We start from the raw sequence: 17,804 nt of genomic DNA, 5'->3' as shown, positions 1-17,804 counted from the left end.
GCTTGGGAAAGCAGACTATTAGCCAGATTTTTCTCCTCCCCTACCCGGGGGGGGGGGGGGAGGTTACACACCCAGCTAAGAGTGAATTTTAATTCTTTAATTGGATCAACATACAATCATAAAAGCACCCTTCATCCAAAAGCACTTCACACATCAATCCACCCACTACTGAAGTATCCACATTTTGAGATAGAAAACAGCAGCTATTTAAGAGGGCACAGCAATACTATGGCCAAAATATCACCCTTAAAAGTGTGGTTTAAGATGCCAATGAGAACATTTCTATTATGGCCCTTAATTGCACCAACGTCAGAAGTTGAGTATCTACTACAATAATTCATCTTTCCCCTTCTTCCAGCTTTGGACACCACAATTCATAAGACTCAAGTCATTTTAAAATTACATTACCTGCAGGATTCTAATAAAAGTGCTTTGGCATAATTTTAGTTGGGATGCATTTAAGTTGTGAGGGAAAAAAAATGTTCTTTCTACAAAATTAAGAGCATCTTTACTTCATTCAGTTACAACTAAATTCTACCTTTTAAAAGTTTTGTTTGTTGCTAAGGTAGGGACCAAGTCAAGTTACCATCCTCTAATATAAACCAAATCTAGATTTTAACAAAGTGATCTGTACAAGTTTGCCCCATGTTTTTAAACAGCCTAACTTCTGAGCTTTGTATACTCCCAAAATTATGTATTGAATCAGATGATTTGAGGACTACTCAACCACCACTATTTAAAAATATTTCAAACAGATATAAAGCTTTACACACAAATGAAGTGTTCTAATCGGTGTCCAAGATGTACCAGAACTGACTAGCCTTTCATCTCCTTTTCATACTAGGAGAAAAATTTATTTGAACAGAAAAAAATATTTTACTTCGAACGGCTGACATTACTTGGCCTTCAGGTTTGGGGCACGCAGGACAGCAGAGTGCAACCATCACCAAAGAAATACACAAATCATCATATTTGCCTATGAAACACCTTCCCACTCTGAATAAGATCACGAGTAGACCAGGCAACATGATAGTAATCAGAAGGTGCTAACAGCAAGCTGCTGAACAGCCAAAGAGGCAGAATAAAAAAAGAAGTATTTTGTTGACGATTAACTGGCTCAGGGCTGATGGAGTTGGGATAGTGTAGATATTATTTGACTTGTGAATTTATAAAATACCAATTGGAAACTTGTCCAATTCAAGGCTGGTATATCTAGGCTCCTAAAGACAAATAAGACTCAAATAACCACCTTATTCCTAAACACAACTTTATTCAGGAGGTGAGACCAAACCTTTGATCATAAAGATAAAGTCCAAGTAGCTATCAAAAAGGATAATCCTCTGTAAATTTAGAACAATTCTGTTCCAAGCACATAATCCTATCGCCAAATAAGCATCCCAACAAGCTTGGTAATAAACATGCAATTAAGTTCAGCTCAGGAAAATTTTTAAAACAAATTTGTCTGTCCTCAAGGGTGTGCCAGGTTTTCTTCCACAGAATTGCAAAGCCAGCACCCTGCATATTCAATATCATGAAACCTTGGTAAAAAAAAGTTTCCTCTTCATAATGAAACCAGGGTATTTATTTAGGAATAGGTTTGATGCAGACATGAAGATATTACCTTGCAAAACAAGCATATGAACTTTTACAAAGTGGGGTATTTGCTGAACTGAAGAATTCTGTATTTATGCACCTAACTTAAGTTGCAGGACTTGTGTAGTACAAATGAATGAAATTTTACCTATTTCCTGTATTTTTTAAAATCCTTCATACATCAACACAATCCATCAAAATCAAAATTTTAGCTTGAAAATGTCCTTAAAATGCTTATATTTGAAACAGTCTCAGCAGGTGTAAACAGAACAGATGGTCTTCAAATTCCTGTTGCAAGAATAATAGGTGAACTCCGACTCCCACCTTACACCTAAATCGAACACAGCTGGCAGCAGGCACATTCAGGCAAAGCACGCCCTGTGCTAGCTCTCTTCCCACTTCCCAAGTTCTGCTGGCTCCTCTTAGGCACACCCCTGATCCACTACATCATCAGTTAAACATCACAGAGGAAATGTTTCACTAACTCCATAGAGCAACAATAGGCCTTCAAAGCAAAAATACAACCATTTCTGCTACCCAAACTGAAGAGCCACTAAACTTTAGTAAATCCAAGTTCCCAGGTTAGAAAAACTCTACCACTGTAATTTACCACTATTTTTAAACAGCCAATAAAAAAAGTTATATTTAACTATTATGTTTAATTTCCTTTTCCATCTATTTTTTGAAGATTTAGAGGTAGGAATGATGAGGGCAGATGGGTGGAGGGATACTACTGTTATCAGCTTCTGCTAACTCCACTGTAAGTAGTGAAACATCGGCTCCCTGCCAACAACTAAACCAAATGAAGACATTCTGGAATTTCAGCCTCCATTTCAGACTGTTCCTTCTCATCAGGCAGTTCAGCTACTTTATGAGCAACATATATTACAATCAAATACGACATTGAAACAGGCTCAAACAAATTTCATGCATCTTTATAGCTAAGGTTTCTCTCTCCATGTTAGAAAATATATTTGTATAGGGTTTATCAACTCAGCTAGCAAATTAAAAGCACTCCACATACTGCACTGATGTATTTGATTTGAAATCCCAAAAAGCAAGCAACTAGATCAAATCTGAAACACTTTCCTTCCTTATTCGGATTCACAAAGCACACTTCAGGGCTTAGGTCGAAATAGGTTGGGGACAGTGTAAGTTAATTATATCAATTCAAAGACTGACCTTGCAATCTTAGGAAAGATTTTCTCCAAATTAAACAGATGTTTTGAAATTTGATCTTTTATTGATACTTAAATCTAGTAATTAAAATCCATCTTGAACTGCAATGTATTAATCTTGAAATTAGTCAGTGTCAATTTTTAACTTGAAATAAGATTCCACATTGGATTACAGAGAACAATGCATCAAAATTCCTTTCTGTATAGTTGTTTTGATATGCTTCTAACTCTGCACACAGAGCAATTTCAGTTACATTGAACAATTATGTTTAATTTCCTTTTTACAGCACCATTTGAACTATATATTGCAACCCACCCTTTTGTAATGGTCATGTTTACCAAACAGTCCAAGTCATTTTAGTCTACCAGATTAATATTAAAAACCAACAGTCAAAGGACAGCTCACTGTTAGATGCGCTTCCACCTACTGGGTACCTACCGTATTTACTACTACATGAAGCTCACAGGGTAAAGTTTATTTCTTAGTATATTCATAAGGCAATTTCAGACTATTTTATTAATACTAGTTAAGATCTAGTCCACATTACAGACTAATATTCTAAGTCTGTTTAGGGTTTCATATTTTTAATTATTTTTATTTTATTAAAGTTTAAGGGTGCTTTTTATGGAATAAGGTGGCTGGAGAAAAGCATCTCAACCCAATAAGCTTCCAAAATTTTCATTTTGATTACAGCATCTGAATAAATCTCTCTTTAAAGTGGTTTTTAGAGTAACTTTCCCTCTTTGACCAAGCCATGATACAATTCACTCTGGATGGAAATTGCATAAATGGTTGACTGATTGTTCTGACTTCTGATTTTAGAGTTGAACCCAAAGCTTGGAAAAATATTGCAGGTCAGAATATTTCTGAGGAGAAGGGGAATGCCTATTTGTAGTTTCAACTCTGTCACGCCATATCATTTCCATTGTCAAAATGGCCCAATACAACTCCTTCTTACTCTTTTCCTCATCTCAGTATTAAAAACTCATTTCCTCCCCATTTACCCAAAAATGTTTTCTATTTTTTTTTCTGCTTTCCAGTTTATTCCCTCACCTTGGAATGAGTTGTCCAAATTTTATACCAAACTGGACAGGTCTAACACTTACCCAGTAAGAATTCCAATATGGGTCCAGAGAAATTTAAGTCAATGTTTAATAAAAAAGGTCTCAAACCCACTTGTTCCACCAAGGAACATATTTATGGACAGGAATAAAATCTATATTCTCAGATCAAAATACATCAGAGAATCTTTAGTTTAATTTAGAGTGGTAGTGATGACAATGAAAAAAATTAACATTTTAAAAAATGTAACAGACACCTTCATCCAGCAATATTGGTACATGTCTCTAATGAATGTACCTTCTTATAAGATCTGTAATTCTCACCTTTATATAACTCCTTTGAATGCCTCTAATGCCAAAAATTCTTTTGCACCAAATTATCTAGAAGGAAGCGTTCCCTTATAATAGGGGTTTTGAAGACAGTCAACAATGAGTTTTCTACCCTAGTTCTCATAAATGTCAAAATTACCACATGGAATAAGTAAAGTAACCAAGCTTTTCTTACCTTGTTCATTGCTCCAGGTTGTGGCCCTCTCAGTCCTGTCTGTCCTCCCATCTGGGGAGAACCTTGCTGCAGCGTCTCAGCCAACAAGTTACCAGCATTACCTATTCCTGGATTTGGATATGGCATGTTGGGTCGCCCTCTTCCTGCTCCAATTGAACCGTTCATGACTTGCCCTTGCATCATCCCCTGTCCATTGCCTGCAGCCAGCATCCCAGGATTCATGCCAGCATTCATCCCTGTGTTTATTCCCATGCCAGGCTGATTAACTGGACTATTTACTGCAGGCATCATTCCTGCAGTTGACTGGGCTGAAGGACCTTGATTTGGGCCACTTGTACCCATCCCCATATTTGGAGACGTCAACCCTGCCTGTGCCATGGGGCTTTTAACCATGCTGTTTAAGATTCCCATTCCAGGACTGTTCTGTTGGGTTTGACTTGCCATGCCTTGGCCTGGTCCCCCAACCCCCATATTGAGGTTTGGGGAACTACCAGCCCGCAGCAGTTCAGACAGCTGCTTATGTTTAGATGCAGCATCTTGAGCCATGCCAAGACTGGTTTGCAGCTGATTAATGTCACCACCATTGGTAAGTCCCAAATCTGTGGAGCTGATTAGTTCATCTGGCAAATCATGCTCCAGATCAAAGAGGGATCCAAAATCTAGAAGAAAAAACAAAACAAAACAAGTTTTTAAAAATTCAGATCAACTAATGAGAGCTGAAGATAAACCAGAACAAAATAACCACGGGTCTATGTCAGATGAACAACACATCTTCACATTGACTATTAAAGCAATATTAGAGCATCTGCTAGCATTTGAAGTTGCCAGCTCGCCTTCCTGCAGATCACCTCTAAAACTTCAAAAACTTTTAATGAGATGACACCTTTATTTCTTTATGATGCATGAAAAATGCCTCACTCCCAACCCCACATAAGCCAATTTGCTGGAGAACCTATTGGATGTCTCAGAGCATGTTTGTGAGCTCTCGCTCTGTAAGTGTGGGAGTTTTAGATTTTTAACTATCATGTCCTTTTCCAAAGTGTGGGTCACTGAAGTTAAATAGGTTTTAATAGTCAATAAATGAAAAGTTTTGAATCATTAAAAATCCCTTCCCCTCAATTTCTCAGCTTTCACTTAACTAAGGCTTTGTCTATATTACACACCTTGTAGCAACACAGCAATGCCACTATAAGGCGCACAGTGTAGCTGTTTGTTGGCAGAAAAGAGCTCTCCCACCGACAAAAAACTTCCACCCCCAACAAGTGGCAGTAGCTTTGTCGGCAGGAGAGCGCTCCTGCTGACAAAGCACTGTTCGCACCAGCACTTTTCGTCGGCAAACTTTTGTCTTTCGAGGGTGGGAGGTAACACCTCTGAAAGAAAAGTTTTGTTGTTCAGTTGCCAAAGTCAGGCATTTTTTGAATAGGCACGACCTGCATTTCTAGTGTAAAAGCAAACAGAAGATTTCTTTTATAAATCATGGAGTAACTAAAAGGAGATGTCCTTTTCCCTTCTTTTGCTGGTCACCTTAAAATATTATCCCAATTTTGAGAACCAAAACAAAGTTACAAAATTCAATAGATCTTCACTGGGTAACGCCCACTATGAGCCTATTTGGCTGCAAAGAGCAGAATTATAAGCAATGTAAACCATTCCTTCCCTATACAGGAAGGATATGTAAGAGTGAAAGACAGCCAGATCAGGAATCAAACCCATCTCTCACATGGCTATGTAGTGTCACCACTAAGGTAATAAACTGGCATAGTTTCAGACAGTTTGCATGTGGAGATGTTTGGAATGTCATTGCCAAGATACACTACAACCGCCCCAACTTTTCTTATCTAGGAAGATCACAAATACTTAAGAAATGTGCCATAAGTACTATGCATCTCTTAATCTGTACTAAGTCATAGTAATCAGTATATTACAGTGTTAAATATAAACCAAGAAGTGTTTACACAAAAGATCACCTATTATATTATGAATTTATACTATTTTAATATCTAAGGAACATGCTGCCTAATGTTTACAGTTGGACACTATTACATAAAATAGTGATCAAGTTTAATTTTAACCCTTCCTAAAAGAAATTTCATTTCATGAATGCTCTATTATAGCAGATATTTTACTTTACTTTCAAAGAGAAATTATTCAAGACTTTGTTAGACAGCTGATAGTGTTGCCAATACACTATTTTCACACTATTGCAACGCTGATAAAGGGGAAGTGCCAACTCTACTGAAAGCCAAAGAATATGACCACAGCAGTCCTCATTAAAATATTAAAATTGAAGATAAAGAATTAGTAGCAGAAATAAGAAGCAGGTTAAGTCTGAAAGGCTGAATTCCATTAGATACTTTCTCAATAGAGTTCACAATGATACAGTAACCAAGTTGCAAGACCTCAGTATTTGGAAGTAAGCATTACTTCAGAAATGAAAAGTAAATCACCAAAAAAAGCCTTCTGAAAGTTTTGCTGCTGGAGATTAGCAGAGTAGAGTTACTTGGGTGGACTAAGATGAAGCAGTTTCAGTTCTCTTTAAAATTGTAAAGCCCCTATCACTGCAGTATCCAAGCACCACAGATAAAACAATAGGCCTTTTGGGCAAGAATTTTGCTTCTATTTTACAGCACTCCCTTATTACTTCATTAATTGCTGCAGTCATTTGCCTCAGTGAAGTGTAAATAGACCATCCTTTAGCCTCCATTATTTGGGGGAAGTTTGGGCAAAGGATAGGCCTTGCATTATACTTCAACAGTGGATCTTTCAATAGCGCCTTCCTTTTGACAGTCTTGTAATTTAGTTACTATTTTACAGATGAAGTTAGGAGGAGAAAAGGGGCCCTTAATTCTGCTAAGCATACCGTTCCCAGAAGGCAGGCCTAAACTTCATATAATTTCACATCAGAAGGAACAGAAAGGACTTCACTTGCTTATTGAGAATATCAGTGAGTGAAAAGAAACAGCAAGGATTACAATGAAGAAGCCTCTTAAAAATAGCAAGAGGGTAAGAGAATTGGGAAAGCAATAAAAGGGACATGTGGTACCCTGAAAAGATTAAAAAGAATGTCAAATGTTGAGAGACTATCAGCCAGAAAACACTCAGGTTACCTAGCATCAGCCTAAGAGGATCACTAAGGAAGGGTCAGAAACAAGGGAAATGTGATTCACAAGCTAAGGTCCATGGTCCGGCAAAGATCCGGAGAGCCATTCCTGGTGGTTAGTGGAATAAAACTGAGAATTAAAACAGTGAAATTTTGCAAGAGAACATGGTCCATGAATGGTGCATCTTATTAAGTGAGTCACAGAACAAAAGCCAAAAAGTCACTGAATCAGGAAATTCCTGAACACGAAGAACTCAACTCCCTCTTCAAAATATGATGGGACATCGTTTCCATGGAAAGTCCTTTGTAAGGTATTTAAGGTATGCACCAATCCTGTAAACTAGCATGAAATTCTTGTTTTCAGGATTCTAAAGCCATATTTGCTTTTCCTCATGAAAGGAAAAGATCACTCAGCATTTCTCTGAAGATCTAAATCCCATGGGATTCTCCCTCTTAGTCTCCATTTAGAAGTACATGAGGGAAGAATTCTAAGCCTTAAAGGTTTCTGGTCTCCAAGAACAACTCTAGCAATCACAAATGTAAGCCAACCCCTACCCCTCATTGGTCGTCATGCCAAATGAGCCTTTCAGCAGGGAGAATGCACCAACAAAATAATCAAACAAAAAAAATTTCCTCAAAAGGCAAGAAATTAACAGGTACATGCAGAAAAAAAACCAAGAACAAAATCATAATACGTTGTGGGAAGGTGGCTGGGAGATTATCCTTTTGGCATTAAACTAACAGATTCAAAATTATAAATATTTTCTCTCTCATCAGAAAGGATAAAAATCAATTTTTTAAAAAATCAAAACATCAGATTTTTTAATTTAAATAGGTTTTTCCCCAAAAATGTTTATAAAAAAAATCCAATCTAAAGATACATTATAGCTCAAAGATATCTCATCATGGAATAGGGATTATAAATTCTATAGTATGAGGCAATATATTCATGAAATGTTTAAGTTTGGTAAATGAGTTCCAATAGTTCATGGATTGGAGACCCAATCTTATGGGGTTCCAGGGGCTTCTGTATAGAAAGATTAACCTAAATTATCTACTCAATGGGACTCACTGCACAGTCTAGAAGATACCACCACAGATGCTTAATTTTGCAGTTCTCAAACTGTGGATTTGTGTCTCCAGAGATAACATGCTTGTTAACAGCAACGTTTTTAAAATAAATATAGAGGTAAGAAATAACAGACCTCAACCTTATTGTCCCTCTGCAAATTTGTGTACACGGAGTCAATCACTTACCTCTCTCTAAAAGTACAAACTTTCAAAAAGTTCAATAAATAGATTGTTGGGGGTGAAATAGATCTGGACAAGGAGAAGTAGTCTAGAGATAAATGTTGATGAAATACATTCACATCTAGAGAATTTTGACCCTGAGCCTCAGCTACAGTAAAAGAGGACTTCATACAGTTGCAGAACAGGGAGGCGCAAAGGCATCGTAAAAGCTATGCACCAGCTGCCCACAGCATGAAGGGAACATTTCTGGCTGCTCGAGATCACTGGGATATAGCAGAGGCAACTCTGTGCCCTGACATCAGCTGCAGGGTTTGGGCTGATGTAGGAGCTGTTGCAGCATCGCTGTGCCACTTGAGGATTCCTGTATGCTGAGGGCATTCCTGCTTTAGGCAGTTTTTGCAGTATTGCCAACAGTTGCCCTAATATCCTTGAAGTTTTCCCTCAGCTTAAACTGCCTGTAGCCAGCATATTCTCAGCACTTTTTTGAAGTGAGCCCTGAAGTTGCACATCTTAGGCTTGCGTGTCAATGCTGACTGCCTTCCTGGAAGTCAGAGTTTATTCCCAGCATAGCAATCTGTTCCACCAATTTAATTTATTTTGAAAGTAAAAGTTTACTTGGCATGTAAGAAAAAAGAAAATAAAAACTTTAAAGCAGAATATAAACATAACTGGTCTAAATATTGCAGACAGCATAGCGAGTTCAGACCTTGCATTTGGATTGCGATCTATTAGATAAATAAGCTTAAAAACTTCACATGGTAGAAAGTTCAATATCTGTAGTTAGTGTCCTCCTTTCTCTTCTCCCCATACAATTGAATTCCCATTGCCCTATGGAGCTTTTTCTAAGATGTTTAAAATTTGTGGTTGGCATGTCTGGATATTCTCATCTGTTACCTTAAACGTAGATATATAACCATAGGATGACTATGAACTGCCAATGTGATATGGCTGTGAAAAAAGCTAATGCGGTTTTGGGATGCATCAGGAGAGGCATTTCCAGTAGGGATAAGGAGGTTTTAGTACCATTATACAAGGCACTGGTGAGACCTCACCTAGAATACTGTGTACAGTTCTGGTCTCCCATGTTTAAAAAGGATGAATTCAAACTGGAACAGGTACAGAGAAGGGCTACTAGGATGATCTGAGGAATGGAAAACTTGTCTTATGAAAGGAGACTCAAGGAGCGTGGCTTGTTTAGCCTAACTAAAAGAAGGTTGAGGGGAGATATGATTGCTCTCTATAAATATATCAGAGGGATAAATACCGGAGGGAGAGGAATTATTTAAGATCAGCACCAATGCGGACACAAGAACAAATGGGTATAAACTGGCCACCAGGAAGTTTAGACTTGAAATTAGACCAAGGTTTCTAACCATCCGAGGAGTGAAGTTTTGGAATAGCCTTCCAAGGGAAGCAGTGGGGGCAAAAGATTTATCTGGCTTTAAGATTCTACTCAATAAGTTTATGGAGGAGATGGTATGATGAGATATTGTGATTTTGGTAATTAATTGATCTTTAAATATTCAGGGTAAATAGGCCTAATCCCCTGAGATGGGATATTAGATGGGTGGGATCTGAGTTACCCAGGAAAGAATTTTCTGTAGTATCTGGCTGGTGAATCTTGCCCATATGCTCAGGGTTTAGCGGATCGCCATATTTGGGGTCGGGAAGGAATTTTCCTCCAGGGCAGATTGGAAGAGGCCCTGGAGGTTTTTCACCTTCCTCTGTAGCATGGGGCACGGGTCACTTGAGGGAGGATTCTCTGCTCCTTGAAGTCTTTAAACCATGATTTGAGGACTTCAATAGCTCAGACATAGGTGAGGTTTTTCGTAGGAGTGGGTGGGTGAGATTCTGTGGCCTGCGTTGTGCAGGAGGTCGGACTAGATTATCAGAATGGTCCCTTCTGACCTTAATATCTATGAATCTATGAAATGTGAGAAGGGGCGACAGGCAGTAGAAACAAAAGTGAAGCTGTTTGAGCAGCATATTCCAGAAGTCTTGAGGTCTTTCTTAGTGTAGCCTTCATTGACTACCATACCCTTCTCTCACTAGAAGGGAAAATCTATAATGGCAGCAGGCTGTCAAAGAGATCCAGTTTGGGAATATTTTAATGAAGTTCCTCTACCTGTGGGCAAGACAGGCATGCATGCAAAATGCAAACAGTGCAAAAAAGAAATGCAAGGCCTGTTTGCTCGAATGAAACATCATCATGAGAAGTGTTCCTTCTCAGGAGGAAGCTGCGTTGAAGATGATGAAAGGAACATGTCTGAATATGCAGGATCTTCAGATTGGTAAACTTTTTTATTTCATACTTCTTTCTTAAGGACTGCCTGTCTTCTTTCTGGACTATTCTTGAATTCTCATGTTTGAACCAAAAATATAGTTGTTACTCCATGGCACTATCATTTTAGATGCAGTTGTGATAAAAATAAATAGCTGAAATAGGCAGATCTTCCTTTTACAATTTCACCTTTAAAGTAATACTGAGTATCAGTGAATGCAATGAGTAATATTAGATGAGCAGTATGGTAATATCAAATAACTGCACTGGATTTATTTTGTTTAGGACACTCCATCCTCAACATTCAGGATTCTGAAGACTATCCACCTTCAAGATCATCATTATTTTCTATACAGTTTCAGAATTATCTGCCAATGATAGCGTTTCAGTCACATCATGTCTGTCACAGAGCCACAGTATATCACCTGTAGCAAAAAGAAAAAAAAAATCCAGAAACAATCAATAAGTTTGTGAGAAGAACCAGCAGATTACAAAAAGAGGTAATTGATGAAAAAATTGCCCAGTTTGTTTATGCAACAAACTCTCCTTTCTGTGGGATTGAGAACCCACATTTCATTAACATGATTCAGTCATTAAGACCAGGATACAGTCCACCCAAAGGAACAGATGTCACAGGCTAATTGCTGGATAAAACGTAAGAAAGAAAAATTGAGCTGTGTACAAAAGGTCTAGAGGGTAAATTGTTAACCTGAGTCTTGATAGGTGGAGCAATGTTCACAACAATCCTGTTGTATGTGCTTGTGTGACAACAGAAGAAGGGAATGTCTTCCTTACAGAAACAATTGATACATCAGGAAATGCACACACAGCAGAATACTTACAAGAAGTAGCAGTAAAAGCTATAACAAACTGAAAAAAAAATTAAATGTCTAGTACACAGCTTGGTCACAGACAATGCTGCAAATGTATCCAAGATGAGAAGAAATCATTTAGAAGAGAGTCCCAAGCTAACATACAAATGCAGTGCTCATCTGATGCACCTCCTAGCCAAAGATTTCAGTATTCCACAAATAAAGGCCAATGTTGTTGAAATCGTAAAATACTTCCATAACAACCACTTTGCAGCAGCTGCTCTGAAAAAAGTGGGAGGAACCAAGCTAACTCTCCCATTAGACGTGCGATGAAACTCAGTAGGGGACTGTTCTGAGCACTAGATCAAGAACTGGCCTAATCTGATGAGAGTTTGTGAACAAAATGGTGGAAAAAAAATAGATGGCACTGTCACAGCCAAAGTTCTCAATATTGGGATTCAGAGAAATGTTGAACACATGCTGAATACCCTGAAGCCTACTTCTGTAGCCTTGAACAAAATGCAGAGAAATAGCTGTTTTATTGCTGATGTTGTTGAAATTTGAAAGGAACTGAGTGAGATCTTAAGAAGAGAAATATGCAATGACAGAGTTTAATTACAGGTATCAAAAGAAAAAAACAAATGGGACAAGCACCATCTCCAGCTCATTTTCTTGCAAATATACTCAATACTTGGTACCGGGGTCAAACCTTAACTGCTGAAGAAGAGGAGTTGGCCAGGACATGGACATTAAGCAATCATCCCTCCATAATGCCAACTATAACAAACTTCGGGGCTAAGGGTGAACCATTCAAGAAATATGTTTGCTTTGAGGTTTTAAAGAAAATCACATCAGTGAACTGGTGGGAGTCACTTAAGCACTAATTCAGAGACTGTTGAAGTGATAATCTCACTTAACAGCAGTAGCTTTTTCTGCCGGTGTAGAAAGAATAGTTTCTTCCTTTGGACTAATTCATTCCAAATTGAGAAATCGTTTGGGACCTGAAAAAGCAGGAAAGCTTGTTTGTCTTTTCCAGATTATGAACAAACAGGAAAATGAAGGCGAAGATGACTGAGTTAGCTGCAGAAGCCAGTATTTTAAGTTTCTCATGTTGACCTGGCTGACATTATCAATTTAATTTTTTTTTTAATATATCATTTAACTATTTTAGTTAAAAATTAACAAAAACTAACCTGATTTTAAAAAACTTGAATGTTTAACTACATTCAAAAATTCATATGCTAGTTTTGTTAAAATATTATATACATTTGCTGTTGAAGAAAAAAATCCAGAATACATAACGTTGTTGTTTTAGTTAAATAAAACAATTTAAATGTCTGTCTGGTGATGTTCTCTTCCTAATACAGCATAGCAAGAAAAGCCTCCAAATATTAATAATTAACCTGTTGAATTGGAGATATTTATGAAGTTATTGGAAGGTTGACTATCTGCTTCAATTACCTTTGGTAAATGAAATAACCAAACAATCATTCATTTTCTGATATAGCTGCAAAACTAATCTGAAAAGTTTTCAAAATAAATCACTTAAATTTATAGTCTATACCTTCTAAAAATGAAACCTACATCTGAGTTGTGAAGAATATGTATTAAAGTTATAACAACCAACAAGAATGCCCTTTTATGTAGAAATCCATGATTAAATAGAGTCCTCCTGAATAGTGATATAAATCAAATCCACCCTGAAATATATCATTTGCCAAGATTCTCACTTCTGGAGAATACAAAATGGTTGTCTCAGGAGAATAGCAGTAAGTATTAACCACAAATATGAGGTGAACTTGAGCAAGGATAATGGCAGTTTTTAATGACAGGTAAAGTCAAATTGAAACCCAAATCTTCAAAATCTTTTACAGCCAAATGATAGTAAACTAACCCCAGACAATGTTCAAACTTTAGGATTTTCCTTTCAAAGTCAACCAAATTAGTAGTCTGAAGACCAGCAATGAGTTTGTGTTCCCACATTTTACAGGCAGATCCCACTGGACTTAGGGATTAAAATATGAACAGACTCAGGAAATTGAGTTCAGCAGTACTACTTTGTGTGTACTTACGTACATGACCGAGTCACGGCTTATTTAATATTCATATTCAATTGCCCCAAGATGCACATTGTCTGCAGATTGTAGAGGCCGCTTTGGCTCTGACCAAATCAGCACTGGCATGGCTTGGCCACTGACCAGCAACTCAAGAACCTGGTGTCAAAACTAAGGAAGTGGAGTCAGCTTTCTGACACACTGAGTCTTCTGCAACTTAACCATCTCTTTCATCCAGAATGCACCAAAGAAGATCTGACCAAAGTAGGGGAGTATGCACACATTTGATCACCACCAATGTAATGATTTGTGATCTCTAGAGAAATCATGGCACCCTCCCAAATACAGAAGAGTTACTACTTGATGGAAACAGGCACTCTGGTTTAAGGTCGGAAGCAAAGCACAAAAGTCACCAATACCCAGGAAGCGACCTTCAGTGTTAGGGTGGTTCAGAAGGATCCTTCATTAGGTTAATCTGGGGATCCATTAATACCCTGTGTTCACAGGTAAAGTGAAGATGTAGAGACGAGGGAATGTTTCACCCCGAGAGTCCAACAATGCATTACTGAGACATATGACCTATTTTTAATTAGGCCATATCCAAAAGGTTACCCACAAAAATAGCATTAGAGTGGAGTAGCCTCAAGGTGCAAAGAAGATATGCAACAGTTCTCTTATGAGCTGCACCAACAGCAGATACTTCTGCTATGCCCAAAGGTCCCTTTGTCAGCTACTGCCCATGTAACCATAGAACTCATCTGTGAAAGAAAAACACTCCATGAAATGTTACCATATCAGGAACCACACTGTGAGCAACATACAGACTGAATAAGTTGCTTCAATCCCACAGTCTTTCACAGACAGAATATGGTCAAAACCATAACCCTCATAAACCAACAATGGCCAATTTGTCTCATTACTCAATTCACAATTCCCTCATATCCCATAAGACAAAAGAACACACAACAGCCCTAACCTCTCTCAGATGCTGCCAGATGCTAACACACCTCTCTTTACAGCAACCACAGCTTTCCTGCACTACCTTGAGTGCACAGAGTCTTCTCCTATCTTGGTCCATTATTAATATCTGGATGTTCACTGACACCACCAAGAACTTGCACTGCTACGGTTCACCTTAAACTTCCTTAGATCTCAACTTGTTGGAAGTATCTGCACACCAGGGGGATACACATGTGTCAACTCAAGTCAGATGAAACCTTCTGACCTTACAATGGGATGATAGTTATTCCCTGCTGGCACTAAGCAAGGTATAGATCAGCTGGTCTCAGTCATGCACTGAATGTGTTGCTTTTTTACTTTCATAGTGTGTGAGCCATCTCTTCAGGGGACCCTGGCTATCCTGTGTTAACATAGATCATTTGGCATGGGTTTTATGGGTTTTCCAGCCTGCAGCACATCCAGGCATTGAGCCTGGGAGTAGTTTTCCTCCTACCAGTCACTTGGAGACTCACCTGACCCCTAGGTGGCCTTAAGTCATTCAAATTCAGACATTACTGTAACACTGTTGCAAAAAAAGCTAACATCATTCTGGGATGTATTGGCAGGAGTATTGTAATTCTTCCACTCTACTCTGCACTGATTAGGCCTCAGCTGGAGTACTGTGTCTGGGCTCCACATTTCAGGAAAGATGGACAAATTGGAGAAAGTCCAGAGAAGAGCAACAAAAATGATTTAAGGTCTAGAAAACATGACCTATGAGGGAAGATTAAAAAATTGAGTTTGTTTAGTCTGGAGAAGAGAATATTGAGAGGGGACATAATTTTCAAGTACATAAAAGGTTGTTACAAGGAGGAGGGAGAAAAAATTGTTCTTCTTAACCTCTGAGGATAGTGCAAGCAGCAATGGGCTTAAATTGCAGCAAGGGCGGTTTATGTTGGACATTAGGAAAAACTTCCTGTCAGGGTGGTTAAGCACTGGAATAAATTGCCTAGGGAGGTTGTGGAATCTCCATCATTGGGGATTTTTAAGAGCAGGTTGGACAAACATCTATCAGGGATGGTCTAGATAATACTTAGTCCTGCCTTGAGTGCAGGGGGACTGGACTAGATGACCTCGAGGTCCCTTCCAGTTGTGATTACTAATCAAGATCCTGAAGGTGAATCTGACCTTTAATGTACTAGGAACTCAGTGCCCTAGCATCTCAAAGTTGTCCTATTTAAGGTGGAGAACAGTATCTCTAACATTATTTATATTGCAGTAATGCCAGTGAGGGACCAGGACCACATTGAAAAAGGCACCGTACAAACAGAAAACAAAAATGATCCCTATCACAAGGAGTTTACATTCTAAGCAAAATATATCCTTACCGATTACATAGAGAAGCAAACCTTCAAATGGGCTGAGGCACTCTATGTTAGTCCCTCTCTCGTGTTTTCTGGCTCAGGTGAATCTCATTCAGATTAGAAAATTGGAGGAAGTTCTCCTCACTTCATCAAGATTAGTCTTACTGGTTTCTGAAAATATATTAATAGGCCTTTCTACCAAGTTTCTGAGTGGTTAGCTTCCAACAACAGAGGATGGAATAAACCCAGTTTTTTGGGAACTTGTACCAGAGGCCTCCAGATACCTGAGAAGATTTTTGACCTCATAGCCTAAATGTGTTCTGCAGATGGGAATCAATGGCCTCAAAGTAATCAATCTTCAAAGAATAGGAGCTTTAATTGAAAGGACAGTGTTTTGTGTGCACAGAAATGCCTGAAGGATCTTGGCACAGAAGCTGTATAAGACGACAGAACATGCAAGGTAAGCCTTGAGGCAGATTCTTATAGCAGGTAAGACAGGGCTTTGAGGCTCCAGTCTAGATCCCCCTTTATAGCACTGCAATGGGAAGAGAGATGAATCAAAGTGGAACTTTAAAGAATGATCATCCTTCTGAACAACCCATCAGCAGTCCAGATATGCATCAATAAATTGGACTATGAAATAACTCTGTCTGAAGTATAAAAAATTAATTAATGAGTGGACAAGGCTTGATACCAGCGCTTCTCTCTGCTTTGTCCAACAGACACTTCAAGCAGCACTGTCTTGTACTTGGCACACTCAGTCTTCCACATCAGTCAAAACTATCGACAAGAGCTCAATATTCCATGCAGAATGCCCCATCAGGATACCAATTCTAGAGCCCTGCAAGCATTAAACAGGTCCACTTCAAAGCTTTACCATCAACACTGACTGCTGGGTGCCACACAATGCAGGCTACTGCATATGAAACGTATGGCATTTCTTTTGTGCTTTCAGGCAGAAGCAATGGCCATGAAATGCTGAGATCAAGATATTCTCTGCAGAGAGACCTGAAAGCTATCCAGGAGAAGGCCTAGAAGCAAGAAAGAAAACACCAACCCAAGCACCAAAGTGTAACCAGCTATTTGGGTTCACAGTTAAGCAACTACACTGGAGATCCAAGAATGGAAGCTCATGACCTGAAGTACCCTCCAAAAAGATAAGCTGAGAAGACAGTGAGCCAAGGATCCTCATAAAGCAAAAAATACTTAGATGCCCTGAACAACTTAGTTCAATACCCTGAAACAAAGATAAAATGTCAAAAAAACCCAAGGAAGAGGTAAAATAAAGTGCTACCAACAAGCTCTGGAAGTTACAATGTTAGGGCCTAAAGGTCTCCTTATGGGGAGACAAAATGACTCTGCCAAGGAGAGATGTGACACAAAAAGATCCTCAGCCAGGGAGGGACTGAAGAAAACCGAAGCAACAAGAAACTGGACTGCAGTGAAGAGTCACTACTTTGGTTGAAGGAGCAAAGCTTTTGTGGGAAGCTCCATCACTGACTGATCAAGGAAAGGACTGGAAATATCAGGTGGCAGCCATTAGAAGTTCAGGTGGAATGTGACCGCCAGTAGATGCTCTGCTATTCTTTGGGGATAAAATAAAGCCTTTAACATTTGCAGAGTTCCACCCTGTTCTGTCTAGGAAACATTCAGGAGTGAGGATTC

At 38.6% G+C, this 17,804-nt stretch overlaps 1 protein-coding gene across 7 annotated transcripts in view; it reads right to left on the bottom strand.

Moving 5' to 3' along the window:
- LOC119849916 (histone acetyltransferase p300) overlaps positions 1–17,804 on the bottom strand; it is a 132,260-nt gene that overhangs the window by 102,936 nt on the left and 11,520 nt on the right. For all 7 annotated transcript variants that reach the window (XM_038387311.2, XM_038387314.2, XM_038387313.2 and 4 more), the window contains exon 2: positions 4,339–4,997. In XM_038387311.2, coding sequence (XP_038243239.1) covers positions 4,339–4,997 — 659 coding nt within the window. The remainder of the gene's footprint in view (positions 1–4,338; positions 4,998–17,804) is intronic.

Source organism: Dermochelys coriacea, chromosome 1 (genome assembly GCF_009764565.3).
Source record: "Dermochelys coriacea isolate rDerCor1 chromosome 1, rDerCor1.pri.v4, whole genome shotgun sequence".
NCBI classification, from domain to species: domain Eukaryota; kingdom Metazoa; phylum Chordata; order Testudines; family Dermochelyidae; genus Dermochelys; species Dermochelys coriacea.
This window is presented reverse-complemented; position numbering and strand designations above follow the sequence as displayed.